The following is a 16,061-nucleotide window of genomic DNA, read 5'->3' on the forward strand; positions in this document are numbered from 1 at the left end:
TCATTCCAAATAATTTTTAGAAAAAGACATTAAATTAGCCAGTGACTTATAGAAAAATTGTTGGGCTTTTTATCATGAGAACATGTGATAAAATTTTTTTTTCAGTATAGAGAAAAGTATCAGAATTAATATACCTTTTTACCTTTTATTGTTTTCTGAGAATACTTAGCTTTAGATTCCATTAGGAAGCAGAACTTTTACACAAGTGTGAAATTACTATTTCTCAAGTAATTCCACTATAGAAATTATTAAAATTAAAAAGTGCCTAGAATAGAAAGTTGAAGTGTCCTTACGTGTTAATCAATTACTGGGTTTTTTCTTTCTTTGTCATTGCAGCCATTATTTTCTTCACCATTGCAGGCATTAAGCTGACATGTTACAGCCTAACGTGCTATTGTGTGTTTGTATGTATGTGTGTGTGTGTGTGTGTGTGTGTGTGCGTTGTATTTAATTATTACTAATTGTGTAAATTCAAGTAACTTTGAGAATTTGTTACTGCCTTTCTGATATCCTTCAATATATTTGTAAACAACAATGCAGTGTTGAAACCCTAGGGCTGAAAATCACTTGGGAGAAAGATGTAGTATTATCAGATCATGAAATTAGATAAACATACTGCTTCAATATTACTTACGTTTAATTAATATCACATGTTGAGTGGAGTTTTTTTTCATTGCCATTTTAATTGTCTATCCAGAGAACTACTTATTGGGATGTAAAGGAAATAGTTAAGAAAAGCATTAAATATTTCTATTTTAAACAAATTTTTCCTTGTTCTCATTTATGGTCTTATCTTAATTTGTCTCTATCCCATTTTTCAAAAAATTTTCCTTAAAGATGAAGTTGCATACAGATCTACTGTATACATAATTGATCTATTTCTTTTACAGCTAATCAGGCAGCAAAAGAAGACACCATGGTTCTGAAGATTGGCTCTGTTGCTATGGCTCCCCAGGCTGACAATCCCCTTGGCAGATCTGTCCTCAGGAAAGATATTTACCAGTAAGTTTATTTTCTTATGTTCAATCTTGCAACAATTTCATACTGCAAAGAAGTACACTGATCAATAAAACTTGCTCAGTGTGGCCTGTAGAAATACTTTTCATTCGGGATCTTTTGATATTTAAAACCAGGTTTTTCTGATTTTCTTCAGTTGTGGGTTTTTAAATTCATTCAGACAAATCAAGTATTTCTGTGAAGTGTTGATGAATAACAGAATGTAAGTACCAAGTCACCATAAAACTGAAGAAGCGCAGTTTGGAAAATTTTAGCAGACTTTAAATTTGACCAAATTTCTAATTACATGAGAAAATTAGGTCCTCTCTAGAACTACCATATCCTAATATAGTCATATTGTATCAAAATGAAGCATTTTCTTAACTATAAGCCATTATTTGAAATGTAGGACTGTGCGTGTCATATGGATCAAAGCTGTAAAGAAAAGCAAACTTCTAAGGAGAAATTTCACAGTAAACACTTTCTGTGAAAATGCCATGCTCTGGATTTTGTCATTGACTATTTGCAAACCACACCAAGCATATATGGACAACTAAACTGGTGAACACATGTAATCAACATGATAAAAATAATATATCATTCGTACTGAAGTTGGCACTGCTGCCAGACATAAAAGTACAGTTGCAAATAATGCCAAGTGAGAAAAGTCACAGAAATACAGATGAACAAGTGTCTTATTTTTCCTGCTGGTCTGTTTTTCAGATGTTGTAGTCTCTCACTCTTATCAGAAATAAATTTCTCCTGTTCTCCAATAAATGTTACTGCTCAGAAAGATTCTGATTTTTGTAATACATTTACCACCTAGAGGGTTACAGCTATTTTTACTTTAAGTGGACCTAGGTATTTTGTTTTCTCAATTTTTTCTGTTATTTGTGTTGACATTTTTTGCCATTGAATTGTATATCTTGCTTGCTTTCTTGTATTACTTTTTCTGGTAGCTTATAGTATTCATCCCTTAAATAAGTTTTTATTTTGCTAACTTACGTAAAATTTAAGGATGTCAAAACTGAAGTAGGCCTTAGGAATCATCTAATCCAACTTCCTTATTTTATAGATTGGGAAACTGAGGAGTCAGAAGAATAATTGTCTCTAGTCAAGTAATGACAGAGCCAAGATCACAACTCATATTTTGACTTCCTCAGTATCTAGAGAAAGGATTACAGCAGAATCCTTTCTGGGTGAAAACAATTTAATTTTCTAACATTTGGAAATTCTTTTAGGTATATTTATCTTTTCTTTTCCACTTCAGAGCTAAGTAGTCCTCAAAGAGTTTCCTACTTTCCTTTTGGTGAAAGAAATATGTTTCATATTAAAAGACCCTATTACCATCAATAAAGTGAACCACTAAGATACTTCCTCTCTTCCTCTACCCTTTCCCCTTTCTGGCTCTTCAGCAGTCATTTGTGGAGATGTGGCTCTCCTGTGCCCCCTTCATTGCTTCCTCCCCTTTGTCCTTCTTGAACTTTTTTTCCCTCAGTCTCTCTTCTTATTCACTTCTGTATATTTTTACAGACCTTCCTTATTTTTCCTTCCCTTTCTGTATCTTTCTTCATTCTTTACCTTTTCCCTTTTCATATTTTTTCTTTCTTTACTTTTTACCTTCTTTGCCTGTATCTCATTTCAATCCATTTCACTATTTTAATAGTTTGACTTATTTTATAGAATATAGAAATATAATGCCAAAAAATAAAGTCTAAAAATGTACATTATCTCTTTAGATCTTCAGTGCCTCACATCCTGCCTCACACAAAATACATATAAATATGTACACAAAAAGTACATAATAGCTATTTTATGTTTACAGAATACATGCCCTTACTTTCTTTTTCTAATTGACAAAACCGAGGCACACAGAATTTTTATGTGTTTTTCCAAAAGCATATACTTATCTAATGGCAGAGCATTTCAGAATCTATTTCTTTAGAATTCTCTTCAGTTATTTTTAAATTCATATTTCTATCGTTTAGTCCCTCCCCCTGATTATGTGATTTAGTAATGTCATTCTCCTGCTCCCTTTCCATATGTTTTTACTTCCTCTTTCTTTTAATCTGCCTTTTGTGTTTCTTCTTTCGGTCTTGTTTTTTCTAACTTCCTCAGTGTGATAAATGGCATCTATAAAAAACCCACAGCTAATATAGTTCATAGTCAGAGACTGGGTGCTTTCCCCTTAAGATCAGGAGCAAGACAAGATATCTGCTCTCACCACTTCTATTTAGCATTGTATTAGAGGTTCTAACCAGGGCAGTTGGGCAAGAAAATGAAATAAAAGGTACCCAGATGGTAAGGAAGAAATAAAACTGTGTCTTTTTGCAGATGACATGACCTTGTATATAGAAAATCCTAAGGTATCCTCTGGAAAACTTTTGGGTCAATAAACTAGTTCAGCAAGGTTGCAGGATAAAAAATCAATATATAGTTAACCCTTGAGCAACACAGGTTTGAACTGCATGGGTCCACTTATATGTGGGTTTTTTTCAATAGTAAATACTACACAGCCCATGGTTGGTTGAATCCGTGGATACAGAACCATGGATATTGAGGGCTGACTCTAAGGGACTTGAGTATTTATGGATTTTGGTATTCCCGGCGCGTCCTGGACCATTCCCCCACAGATACCAAGGAACGACTGTGTAAATATCAGTTCACAATAATAATAAGCAATGAACTCTTTAAAAGTGAAATTAAGAAAGCAATTCCATTTATAATAGCATCAAAAAGAATTAAATACTTACAAATAAATTTACCAAAATAAATACACAACTTACATTCTAAAAACTACAAAACATTGTTGAAAGAAATTAAAGAAGATCTAAATACACGGGAATTATATCCCAATTACATAGATCAGAAGACTTAGTATTGTTAGATGTCAGTACTCCTCAAAATGATCTGCAGATTCAACATAATCCACATCAAAATTCCAGCTAGCTTCTTTATAGAAATTGGCAAAGTTTCTATATGGAAAATTATTCATATGGAATTTCAAGGAACCCAGAATAGCCAAAACAATCTTGGAAAAGAACAAAGTTGGAGGATTCACACTTCCAGATTTCAAAATTTATGACAAAACAACAATAATCAAGCTAGTGGAGTACTGATATGAAGGTAGACATACAGATCAATAATAGAATTGAGAGTCCAGAAATAAACCATCACATTTACTATCAATTGGTTTTTAATAAAGGAGCCAAGACAATCCAGTGGTAAAGAATAGTTTTTCAACAAATGGTACTCAGAAATCAGTATATCCACATGAAATTGGACCCTTACCTGACATTATATACAAAAATTAAGTCAAATGGATCAGAGACGTACAATTAAGAGCTAAAATTCTGAAACTTATAGAAGGAAGCATAGGAGTAAATCTTTGTGACCTCCGATTAGATAATGGTTTCTTATAAATGACACCAAAGGCATGGGGGACAAAAGAAAAAATAGATAAAATGAACTGTATCAATATTATAAACTTTTGTGCTGCAAAGGACTCTATCAAGAAAGTGACAATCCACAGAATGGGAGAAAATATTTACAAATCACCTACCTGATAAGAGATTTATATCCAGAATAGGTAAAAAACTCTTACAACTCAATAATTGATGGACAACCAGTTAAAAATGTACAAAGGATTTGGATATATATGCAAAGAAATAGAAAAATGGCTAATAAGCGCATGTAAAGGTGTTCAACCCCATTAGTCATTAGGGAAATACAAGTCAAAACGACACCCACTAGCATGGTTATACTATAAAAGGCAACAGATGTGGAGAAATTGGAACCCTCCTACATTTCTAGTGGGAATGTAAAATGGTGCATCTACTGTGGAAAACTGGCAATTTCTCATAAGGTTAAACATAGAGTTACCATATGATGCAGGAATTTAACTCCTAGGTATGTACACAAGAGAATTGAAACATATATCCATACAAAAGCATGCACACCAATGTTCATGGCAGCACTATTCATAATATCCAAAAAGTCAAAACTACAGAAAGGTTTATCAACTGATGAATGGTTAAGTATAACGTGTTATGCCCATAAAATAGAAAATTATTCTGCCATAGAAAGGGATGAAGTATATGCTATAATATGGATCGATGTTAGAAAAACGCAAAGTGAAAGAAGCCAAACACAAAGAGCCACATATTATGTGATTCCATCTATATGAAATTTCCAGAGTAGACAAAAATACATACAGACAGAAAGTAGAATAGTGTTAGCTAGGAGGGGAAAATAGAATGACTGCTAATGGGTATAGAATTTCTTTTGGGGGTGATAAAAATGTTCTAGTATCAGATAGTAGTGAGGTACAATGAATGATATATAATGAGTAAAATGAGAGTATACAAAATAAAATGCTGAATTGTACACCTCAAAAGGACAAACTTTATGGGATGTCAGTTATATCTCAACAAAACTGATTTAAGAAAAAAATATTAATTGATGCCACAAAAAGGTCCAGAGGAATTAAATTTCAGAGAGAGAAATACCCTTTCTAGGTAAGTGGACAGTGGGTACTTTTTTTTTTTTTTTACATCTTTATTGGAATTTAATTGCTTTACAATAGTGTGTTGAGTTTCTGCTGTGTAACAGAGTGAATCAGCTATATGTATACATGCATCCCCATATCTCCTCCCTCTTGCGTCTCCCTCCCACCCTCCCTATCCCACCCCTCTAGGTGGTCACAAAGCACCGAGCTGATCTCCCTGTGCTATGTGACTGCTTCCCACTAGCTATCTATTTTACATTTGACACTGGGTACTCTTTCAGCTCTCTGGAACTTTTTGCTTCGTCTGGCTGTAAGCAGAGAGATTTTGTTGTGGGAAGTAGAAATCAAGGGACATTTATCAGTCACGTAGGCTAGAGGAGCCTCAAACATACAGTCAGTCCTCCGCAGTGCTTTTTTCTATGTATCAAGTGTGGAAGGGAGCTGGCAAGAAGAAATTGAGTTTCTCAAAGTTTCACATTCCTTAAAAGACAAAGCCATGCTAGAGGTGCACTGTTCAGTACAGTAGCCACTGACTACATGTGACTGTTCTGCTTTTGAAATGTGGCAGTCCTAATTGAGATATTCTGTAAGTATAAAAGATACTGAAGATTTTGAAGAATTAAGAAGAAAAATACCTCATTAATAATCTTTATATCGATTATATATTGCAGTGACCATATTTTAGATATATTGAGTTAAATATATTATTGCAACTGTTTTCCACTGTTTTTTTTAATCCTTTTATCAGTGTAACTGCCAGTAAATTTTCATTTACATAGGTGGCTCCCAATTGTGGTTTGCATTATATTTCTATTGAACAGTGCAACATTGTAGGGAAAGGCCTGCAACAAACACAGGACGTCTCACCCTTGAGATGTTTGAAACCAAAGGTGAATTGGGTTTAGTTAGAGTTGCAAGCCAACCCCAACCTAGTTCAGTTCACAACTGGATGGAAATGATCCACCCCTTATCCGTGCTGCCTGGCGAGAATAGATGTGCCTTCTCTGGGAGAAAATAACGTTGATTTCTGTTTCTGTAGCCTTTTTATACATGGTGTCTGATACATGATAAAAAAGAAAAAAGATATCCAAAAAGCAGGAAGATTTGACCCATTATCAGGAGAAAATTTAGCTAGTGGAAAAGACCCACAGATGACTGAGATTTGAAATTAGTAGACAGAAGTTTGAAATAATTGTTATTAATACTGTAAAGAAAAATGTTGAAAAAATGGAGGATTTCATAGACATTAGCTCTATTTAAATTAGATCCTAAAACTGAATAATACAGTATCTGAAATTAAGGACTCATTGGATAGCCATAACTGCAGATGGGCAAAGCAAAAGATGGGATTAGTGAACTTAGAGATAGCTTCAGAGAAATTATCCAAACTGAAGCACAAAGAGGGAAAAAAAATATTAGAAAAGGAAAAAGGAACAAGAAAGAGAACAAATGGAAAACATGTGGGGCACTGTTAGATGGTCTAACATGTAATGAGAGTACAAGAAGTAGAAGAAAGATTGAATGGAATAAAACGAGTAATTAAAGAGATAGACCTTGAGACTTTTCTAAATTTATCAAGAGTCATTAACTAGCAGACTCAAGAAGCCTATCCTCAATCCAAGCAAGATAAGTGCAAAGAAAACTACACCTAGGTACATGTTCAAATGATTGAAAATCAAAGATAGACAATAAAGAGACTGCTCCCTGATGGGCTGAGGCAAGATGTTGAGCAGAGAGAGAGAGAGAGAGAGAGAGAGAGAGAGCAACGGCATGTGCATTCCCCAACACAGGTTTCAAGGCCTAAGACAGATCTCAGGAGAGATGAGATGCTTTTGTCTTTTCTGAAGTTTGAGAAAAATCTTAAATGCAGCCAGTTAAAAAAAAAAAAAGACATATTGCCTTTGAAGGAAAACAGGAAGACCAAAATAACTGAAGATCTTAAATTTGAAGATGAGAAAACTCCTAGTTGATGTGCAGCCATTCTTCAGATACTTGGCTTATCATGTGTCATTCCTTCTGAAGCTAAGAATAGACCTAGGACCATTAAATTTGTGGATATTATAATGACGTTAATTGCAGCTCAGTGAAATAAAGGTCTTTCAGATTATAAAAGTCTAATCATAAATGGGACTATTTGTTCATTAGTCATTATTTGACAAATGTTTATTGGGAGCCTACTGTGCATCAGGCACTATTCTAGATATTGAGTATAGATCAATGAACAAGACAAAGAAAAATCCCTGGTCTTAAATTTAATGGAGGAGAGAGACAGTTATTTATAAATAAATAAAGTAAATAAATAAATAATCTGGTATATTAGACTATAAGAAATGCTGTGGAGGCAATACAGCAGGGAGGAAGATAGAAAATGGGAAGCTAGAGGTGGACAGCATGGCCCTAATCAGAGGACATCTCACCAAGAGAGCACAGGATCCTGAAGCAAGAGTGTGCCCAAGAAGCCAATGGCAGGAGAAACAGTGTGTGCCCAGGGAAAGTAGTAGGCTGTGAGGTGAGAGACACTATGGAGGAACCTCATAGGCCATTGTGAGGACTTTGGCTATTACTTTGAGTGAGATGTAGTTGTGGGGAAAATAATTTACACATGCCCAGTTTTGAAATACTGCTTCTGTTGTTTACTAAATATCTATCTATAGAAGGAAGTGAAGGGCTCACCAGCAGGGACTAAAGGTAGACAAAGATAGAAAAGGGGTGAAATATATATTTAAAAACAAAGGAAGTCACAGTTCAAAAGAGCCAGTGGGAGTTTGATATTGATCTCTCTAAAGGTTAAGGATTATTTCTATTATTTGTGTCAACTGAATGTGTGATATGAAGTTTTTTTTTTTATTATTAAGAGGTTGATTTCTTCATCAAATGAGAAACTCTAAGAGGGTTTGAGCAGAGAAGTGGCATAATTCAATTTATATTTAAACACATAATTCAGGCCAATATGTGAAGAATAGACTGTAGGCAGGGAAGGGCAAGGGCTTGTGACTACTGCAATGATCTTGGCAGGAGATGATGGTGGTTTGGCCCACGGTTGTGGCTGTGGAAGTGGTGGGAAGTGGTCAGATCTTGGAGATGTTTTAGAGGTAGAGCCAAGAGAATTTGCAGATGGATTGCACATGGGGTTTGAGACAAAGGAGATAAGGATAATTCAGTTGTATGGCATAAGCAGCTAGAAGGATGACATTAACCGAGGGAAGGAAAGACTGTGGGAGGATTTAGTTTGGGGGATGGGCAGGTGGCGTTCAGGAGTTTATTTTTGAAAATGTTGACTGTCTCAGGAGGTACTGAGCTACCCATTGCTGATGTAGCAAAGGCTGATCAACTACATGGAAGGCTTAGAGAGGATTATGATTTATGTTGAATTAGACTAGTGCTTCTTAAATTTAATGTGCATATGGATCACCTGGAGACCTTTTTAAAATGCAGGTTTTGACTTGGGAGGTATGGAATGAGGCCTGAAATTCCACATTTCTACCAAGAATGATTGGATATGACACTGATACTGGATCATACTGATGTGCTGCTTCAAGGACCACACCTTGTGTAGCATAATTAGATCAATGGTTTACAAAAGTTTTGAACAAAGAGGATTTTTTAAAAAATACATTTTTAATAAATGTTAATAATTTTAATGCTAAAAACTCAAGCATTATGAAAGGCTCTACCACAAAAAGTGAGTATCCTTCACTCCCATGCTTTCCCACCCACTCCGTAACAAAATCACTCAGTGGAGTCTTTTTTTAACTTCATAATTTTTACAAACTTTCGTTGATACTTGTTACTTTTAGAATCTTTGACTCAGGAAATGTAAAATAATAAAACTTCTATTAAATTATTAATACCTTATATGAATTCATACTTTATTCTTCTTCTAAAGAAAATCTGATCCACTAGAAAACAACAGAACATATATAACGTATTTATTCAGTGATCATGCCCAGCTGTATATAGTCATGAGCTCCTTTCTTAACTATCTATGCTCTTTACCTGCTTCCTCCTTGCCTACTAATCTATCTTACATCTGCTTGTTCCTGGACAAGACAATCTCCCAGTTGACTTTCAACTCAGTCTGAGATGTTCCTATTCTATGATGTGTTCAACCATTTCCCTGACTCATACCAAAGTTCTGAAGCACAGACAGTCTGCCCTAATATTAAGATTTTTCCTTTATCTTGCAAAACCTCTTTTCCTGAGAGATGATTCAGGTTCTTGTCTGAAGCTAAAAGAGAAGCAGAAAAACAGTTAAGGATAAACGATTATAGAGGCAGACTTTTTTTTTTAACTCTTTAAATTTATTTATTTATTTAATTTATTTTTGGCTGTGTTGGGTCTTCGTCTCTGCACAAGGGCATTCTCTAGTTGCGGCAAGTGGGGGCCACTCTTAATCGCGGTGCGCGGGCCTCTCACTATCGCGGCCTCTCGTTGCAGAGCACAGGCTCCGGCCTCTCTTGTTGCAGAGCACAGGCTCCAGACGCGCAGGCTCAGTAGTTGTGGCTCACAGGCTCAGTTGCTCCGCGGCATGTGAGATCTTCCCAGACCAGGGCTTAAACCCGTGTCCCCTTCATTGGCAGGCAGATTCTCAACCACTGCGCCACCAGGGAAGCCCCAAGGCAGACTTTTTAAAAAGTTACCTATGCTAGACTGATTTAAGGAAATTACAATAATATAGGGATTATAAAGAAATATAATTAAAATGTTTAAATGTGTAACTTAAACATTAAGAATTTAATAAATTTACTTACTCTTATATAAATGGATTATATATATTTTTAGAAACTTTATGTTTTACAAAATCTGGTACATCATCTGCAGCTCATTAATTATAGTGTTTACGATTGTTTATTAAAAAATGGAAATAGGTCTCAGTCAGGATCTTAACCATTTTATAGGATAACTGCTATAAGAAAAATTACATTGGATTTATATTATTTCTCTTCCTAAGACTTTTCTAAAAATCTCTGACTGTGATCCTGAATTCTATCTATAAGTAGTTGACTTGGTTTTTGTTTTAAATAATTTTTCAAAAATAGCTTTCCATATGAGAAATAGAATAGTCCTATATCAGTCATTAGAACAGTAGGTATCTTTGAGCCATTTATGCCATTCCATTACATGTCTGCATGCATTAATTCATTCATTACTGTAATTCATTTATTTATTAAATATACATTGATTAATTATTTCAGTTATTTAACAGATATTTATTGAGTGCCGACAATGTATTTGATGCCAACAATAGATATTTTTGACTAGAACTCATGGTATCTCCCTCCATGGAACTTAAAACCTCAACCACATCGTTTGAGTGAGTGAAATTACATTGTGAAGCTCTGCTAGGTTTGATAACATTAATATTAATATCTAATAATTTTACTTTGTCTATAACACCTCCCACAATGCCTAAATTGATGAAATAAGCAAAATCAGAAGTTATGAACTTGTGCCCTAAACTTTTTTTCATGGTCCCATTTTTATTGTAAGTGTCCTTATAGCATTCTGTCCTGCGTCTTTTGAAAATTATTATGCAAGGAAAGAATGATTCCAGAAGTTCCATCTAGTTTTGTAGTTTTCACAGGAAGGAATAGAGAAAAGCGTTCTTTAATTCTGTTCAAATTTTTTTCTTTTTAAAAGTAGCCAAGGGAATAGAAATGTTAACATTAATTATTCATGAGGCTATATAAGTAAAATATATCACTTTTTCAGTACATTTTAAGTACCTTTAAAAAAATTTTTTTGTATTCCAAGTTTAAAAAAATATTGTTTACAGTTTAGTTTATCATTATTCAGTCGTCTTGTTATCAAATTAAAATATGAAAAGTTAAAATAGGAATAAAAATAATTTATAAGTCAGTTGGTAGAATGACTTTTTAAATATCAAATTTACCTTTATTTTAATCTGTTAATAAACCAGTATTATTAAATTTTTTTAAATAAAAGTGTAATATAGTGTTTATTTAAAAAAAATAAATAATACAAAATGTGTGTGCATAGAAAATGGAATTCCAAGGCTTACTCTGAGTGCTGATTGCTCCCTTACTTTATTGTCATATATTGCCAACCTATAGTTAGGTTGACACTCTTTAAGACCATTTGTGTGTGTGTGTGTGTGTGTATGTGTGTTGTGTGTGTGACTGTCTCTGTCTTAAATGGATTGTACTCGACATACTGCTCTGCAACTTGGATTTGTTTTAAACTCAGTGATATGTTGTGGACATCCTTCAGTGTCATCATATTCAGAAATATTTCCCTGTTTTGGAACTAACTGTTTAAGACGGCATAGATCAGCAGACTCTTTAAAGACTACTTTTTTGTCTCTAACCAACAGAATATTCTCCATTATTAAAAAGCTTTGTGAAAACTTAACTTTTGTAGAACATATTGTGACCAAGACTTCAAAACATTATTATACCTGAGAAAATGTGAGTTTCCTTCAGTGAAATAGCTACTAGGGTGGGAACAAATAGATCGGTAACGATAGGAAACTGAAATTATTATAGCTCAAGTGTTGTCTCTTACCATTTGAATTGCAAAGGCCAAGTGATTCACAGTTCAACATTGCTGTATGAATTAAAATGTTGTAGGCTTTTTGGGCTTTAACATACCACATATTTGATGATGGCAGCTCTGTTTAACATCTGTCATAGTGCTCAATTTTTAACATGGCAGAATCCCTGTCTTATAACCCAACGTGCATCTTCCTCCATGATCTGACCTCAAGCTAGATTTCAAATCTTACCACTAATTGTTTTCTTACACAAGACATTTGTTCAAGTTAAGTATTTTATTTACCCCAGTAATGCTTAGTAAGTCCTTTTCTATGGCCTTTGTTTATGTATGAATTTTCAACTTTCTTGAAATAAAGCTTTCTTCCAGCTTAGCCTTTCAAAGAGTTTTTGCTATAAAATCTTTACATTGGTGCAGTTATGGATTCTTTAAAAATCTTTTCCTTTGGTGTTCAGCATTGTTAGTTAAATTTTTTTTAAGAATCACATCTGTCTTTTAATGTGTCACTTAAATCATGCTCTCTTTTTGAAACATTTCATAATCAGTTTACTTAGAAGTAATGTCTCGTTTCTTTGGCCTTCTATACTAGTGTCTGACCTACATTTCTATAATTGTAATATAATAGTAGCAGCAGCAGAAGTAATAGTGGTAGCAGCAGTAATAGCTAACATCTATTGTGTGTTTTTTTGTGTGTCAGGGATTCTGCTTGATGCTTTCAATGCAATACCTATGAATTGCAATAACTTTAAGAGTCAGGTATTAGGTTTATCTGTATTTTAAAGACAAAAAACTGAATCTGTAGACATTAAATAATTTCTCATGAGTCACACATAAAACTGAATCTGTAGACATTAAATAATTTTTCATGGGTCACACATAAAATAAGGAACAGAACCAGTTCCCATTGCCCATGCTCTTTACCACTACATGCTGCCTGTAACTGAATTTCAGACAGACTGGCTTTAATTTAACTAACTCTAGTTAACCAGTATGAGTTTGAAACTTAATTTTTTTGAAATTTCACATTCATACTCCATTAAATTTTATTACTGTTTAGATGCTATAGTTTTTTTCTAACAACTTTCTTGTTAACAGTGAGTAAACTGGAAAAAAACCTATTAGGTACCAAGTTTAGTGCATTTTTAATGCATTTTCCTTAGGTTCTAAAAAATATTCTAAGCTAAGATGGACTTAATATTATAGATATATAGCCATAATTTATGGTAAAAACTCTTATAACCCTAGTGTTTGAGGTCTTCAGTCCTTGAGGATACTTGAAAATTAAAAGAATTTTCATTAGGTTGTACTTAATACTGCATTAGATCTACAGAAAATAGCTCCCCATTTGCATACCTAGCTAATGATTTTGATCATCATCAAGCCTTTTCTCACATCTGTTATAAGGTCTGAAGTGGGTCATGACCAGATATAAATATTAACATAGGTTTGCTGATTAATGAACTCAGTATACTTTCGTGATTTTTATTTCATAAGAGACATCTTTCTCTTTTTACCTCAGTATAATTTAGTTATTACTCTAGTTCTACCTCAAAGTTATGAAAGAAAAAGAGGTAAGTTAAAATTCTCTTTTCTTTGGTATAATTCTCTCTTCTTCCCAGAGTATTCTTACATATCATTATTTTTCTCTAAATTGTGTTGAAGAAAATAACTGATTTTATTTTTTAAAAACAACTACGTCCTATCTGTTCACATATATTTTTCTACACCCAAATTATATCAAGTTGAATATGTATGTTATGAAGGTTTCTACTAACTTGGGCTTTTTCTCTGTAATCCTATGCAATTGAGAAATACTGTGTTTAAGCTACATATCTGAAAATAGGGCTTACAGAATTAGACGCACGAATTTGGAAGCCATTTAAGATTACATGTTGTCTCCCTATATCATTGCTCTTTCACATAGTCTAAAAATTCAGTCTTTTAATACCTATACTAAAAGATTTAAAAAATAAACTAGTGATTGTAACAATAAAATTTAGTTTATACTTCTTTCCAAAGTATTATGTTTGTTAAAAGAATTTTAAAATGTTAAAAACAGAACTTTTTGCTTTTGTAGTATTTTTAATTACAAAGTTTTTAAACTTTCATCTTTTACTTGAGGGAACTATATCCTTCTTTTAATTGGACGTTTGTGAACTTCTGCCTATAGCTTTTGGTTCATGCCTTAAATATTTGTGGGTCTTCTGATGTCCCTTATGGGATTTTATCTGTGACTAATTTATCCCATAGCTCTTTAAAAACTTTGTCAGTTGTTGAATTTTTAGCCATTTCTTTTTTGTAGACATTTGCTAATCCTTTTTAGTGCTTTCAGTACTTAATAGATTTGAATCTAGTATTGGGTTTCAGCTTTTCTCCACAGAGAATTTCATTCTCTTAAAAATTGTCCACAAGCATTATATGAAAATTCCATGGTAACTTTGGCAAACTTTTTAGACATCTTTTATAAATGAGGCTTCTGACAGGTGTACCCTATATGTAGGAGTTTAATTCATGGAATTTTACCTTTAAAGAAATATAAAAGTTAGGGGAGCTGATGCATTTTTACTCTTAGAAGACTTGCATTAGTAGAGTTCTTCCAGCAGTATATACACAATTTGTTTTCTGTCTCTTTATTGCTTTTTTATGGGCAACTTTTGCAACACTGGTTCCTCTCAGTTTCTCACTGTGAACCTGATGTGACACCACCAACACAGGAAGAATGGAAAATCATGCTTTGTTCTTATCTACTTGATGAGAAATTTTAACTTTCATTATAAAAATTAACTTTATGAGTAATATTTCAGAAGTATAAATGTTCAACACAAAAAATGCACGTTTCCTCAGTGGAAGGTTTACTGGAAGCTTGTTAAACTAAGCAGAATTTTTTTTTAACTACTATAAAATGTCTTTTAATTTTTTATTGACTTTGTTGTATAATCACTGTGCTAAGATTTTTTTAAATCATAGTTTACTAAAAATCAAGAGTCAAGTACCTCGTTAAAGGTTTTAAATAAATAGACCTTGATGCAATCCAAGATGGCAACACAATTCTTTCATACATTAAAACATTAACAGTATCTTTTTTGTAATTTTTAACCTTCTTATGGTTGTCCTGACTTCTCAAAGGGTTAATATTCCCAATATGAACTAACATTAAATTGATGTGACCGGGAAATTCATGGTTGACATTAACTTAATTTTTAAATTTTGTTTTACATGAGTACTTCAACAATTTACGTAGGCCCAAACAATTGACAATTGAAGCATATGACCTACAGAAATTCATAGATGAGATTAACATCCTTTAGATGAGCTTAACCTCATTAACAGTTGTGCAATATGCTTTGAAAAATTATTTTATTTCAAAACAGGAAAATTATTCTTTTCTGGAAATAGTAATAATGACCTTTCTTTATTCCTGATGAATGTGCAGCTCAAGATATGGTATTGCTCCTCTATGTGTCTCTACGGTTTCTCATAAAACCTAGCTTATCAACTGCTTTAACACTGAGCTGTAGTTCCCAGATACATTGTAAAGATTAAATTCTACAAATATCTACAAAACTACACCCTCTCCCTCCCAACCATTAATTTCTTCCTAATTTTCTTTCTATATAAATGTTCTCAAAATAACCATTGTGTTGGTTTTTGGCAAGGCATGTTTCATATCTAGTGACGTTATGTCCCTAATCCTGTAATGCATAGTGTTGGTTTCAAATAACTCCCTTTTAGCAAATCAAAGAGATTGGGATAGTAGGTATTTAGAGTAACTTGCCTAAAAGCTTTGTTTGAAAATACTGTTGGCAGACTTTTAGTCCCTGTTGTGTTCTTCAGTTGATCTAGTGTGAAGGCTTTGGATTTATGTTTGGCCTTCACCAAAGTAACTGCGTCTTTTGTGGCTTCCTGTAGCAGGATGTAGGTTTCTATGAATGTGTTTCTATTTGCCGCCAAAAGCTACCTCAATAACGGTGTTGAAAATGACTATAAGTTCTACTGTCATAAATTTTAGAATGTTATATTAAATGTATTAACTCTTTTATTGATA

General features: G+C 33.5%; 1 protein-coding gene across 11 annotated transcripts in view; it reads left to right on the forward strand.

The window, feature by feature from the left end:
• The window catches only part of VPS13B (vacuolar protein sorting 13 homolog B), a 798,456-nt gene that overhangs the window by 432,700 nt on the left and 349,695 nt on the right, over nucleotides 1–16,061 (forward strand). For all 11 annotated transcript variants that reach the window (XM_059994971.1, XM_059994970.1, XM_059994972.1 and 8 more), the window contains one exon: nucleotides 891–1,002. In XM_059994971.1, coding sequence (XP_059850954.1) covers nucleotides 891–1,002 — 112 coding nt within the window. The remainder of the gene's footprint in view (nucleotides 1–890; nucleotides 1,003–16,061) is intronic.

The sequence above is a fragment of the Delphinus delphis genome, chromosome 17 (assembly GCF_949987515.2).
Source record: "Delphinus delphis chromosome 17, mDelDel1.2, whole genome shotgun sequence".
NCBI classification, from domain to species: Eukaryota; Metazoa; Chordata; class Mammalia; order Artiodactyla; family Delphinidae; genus Delphinus; species Delphinus delphis.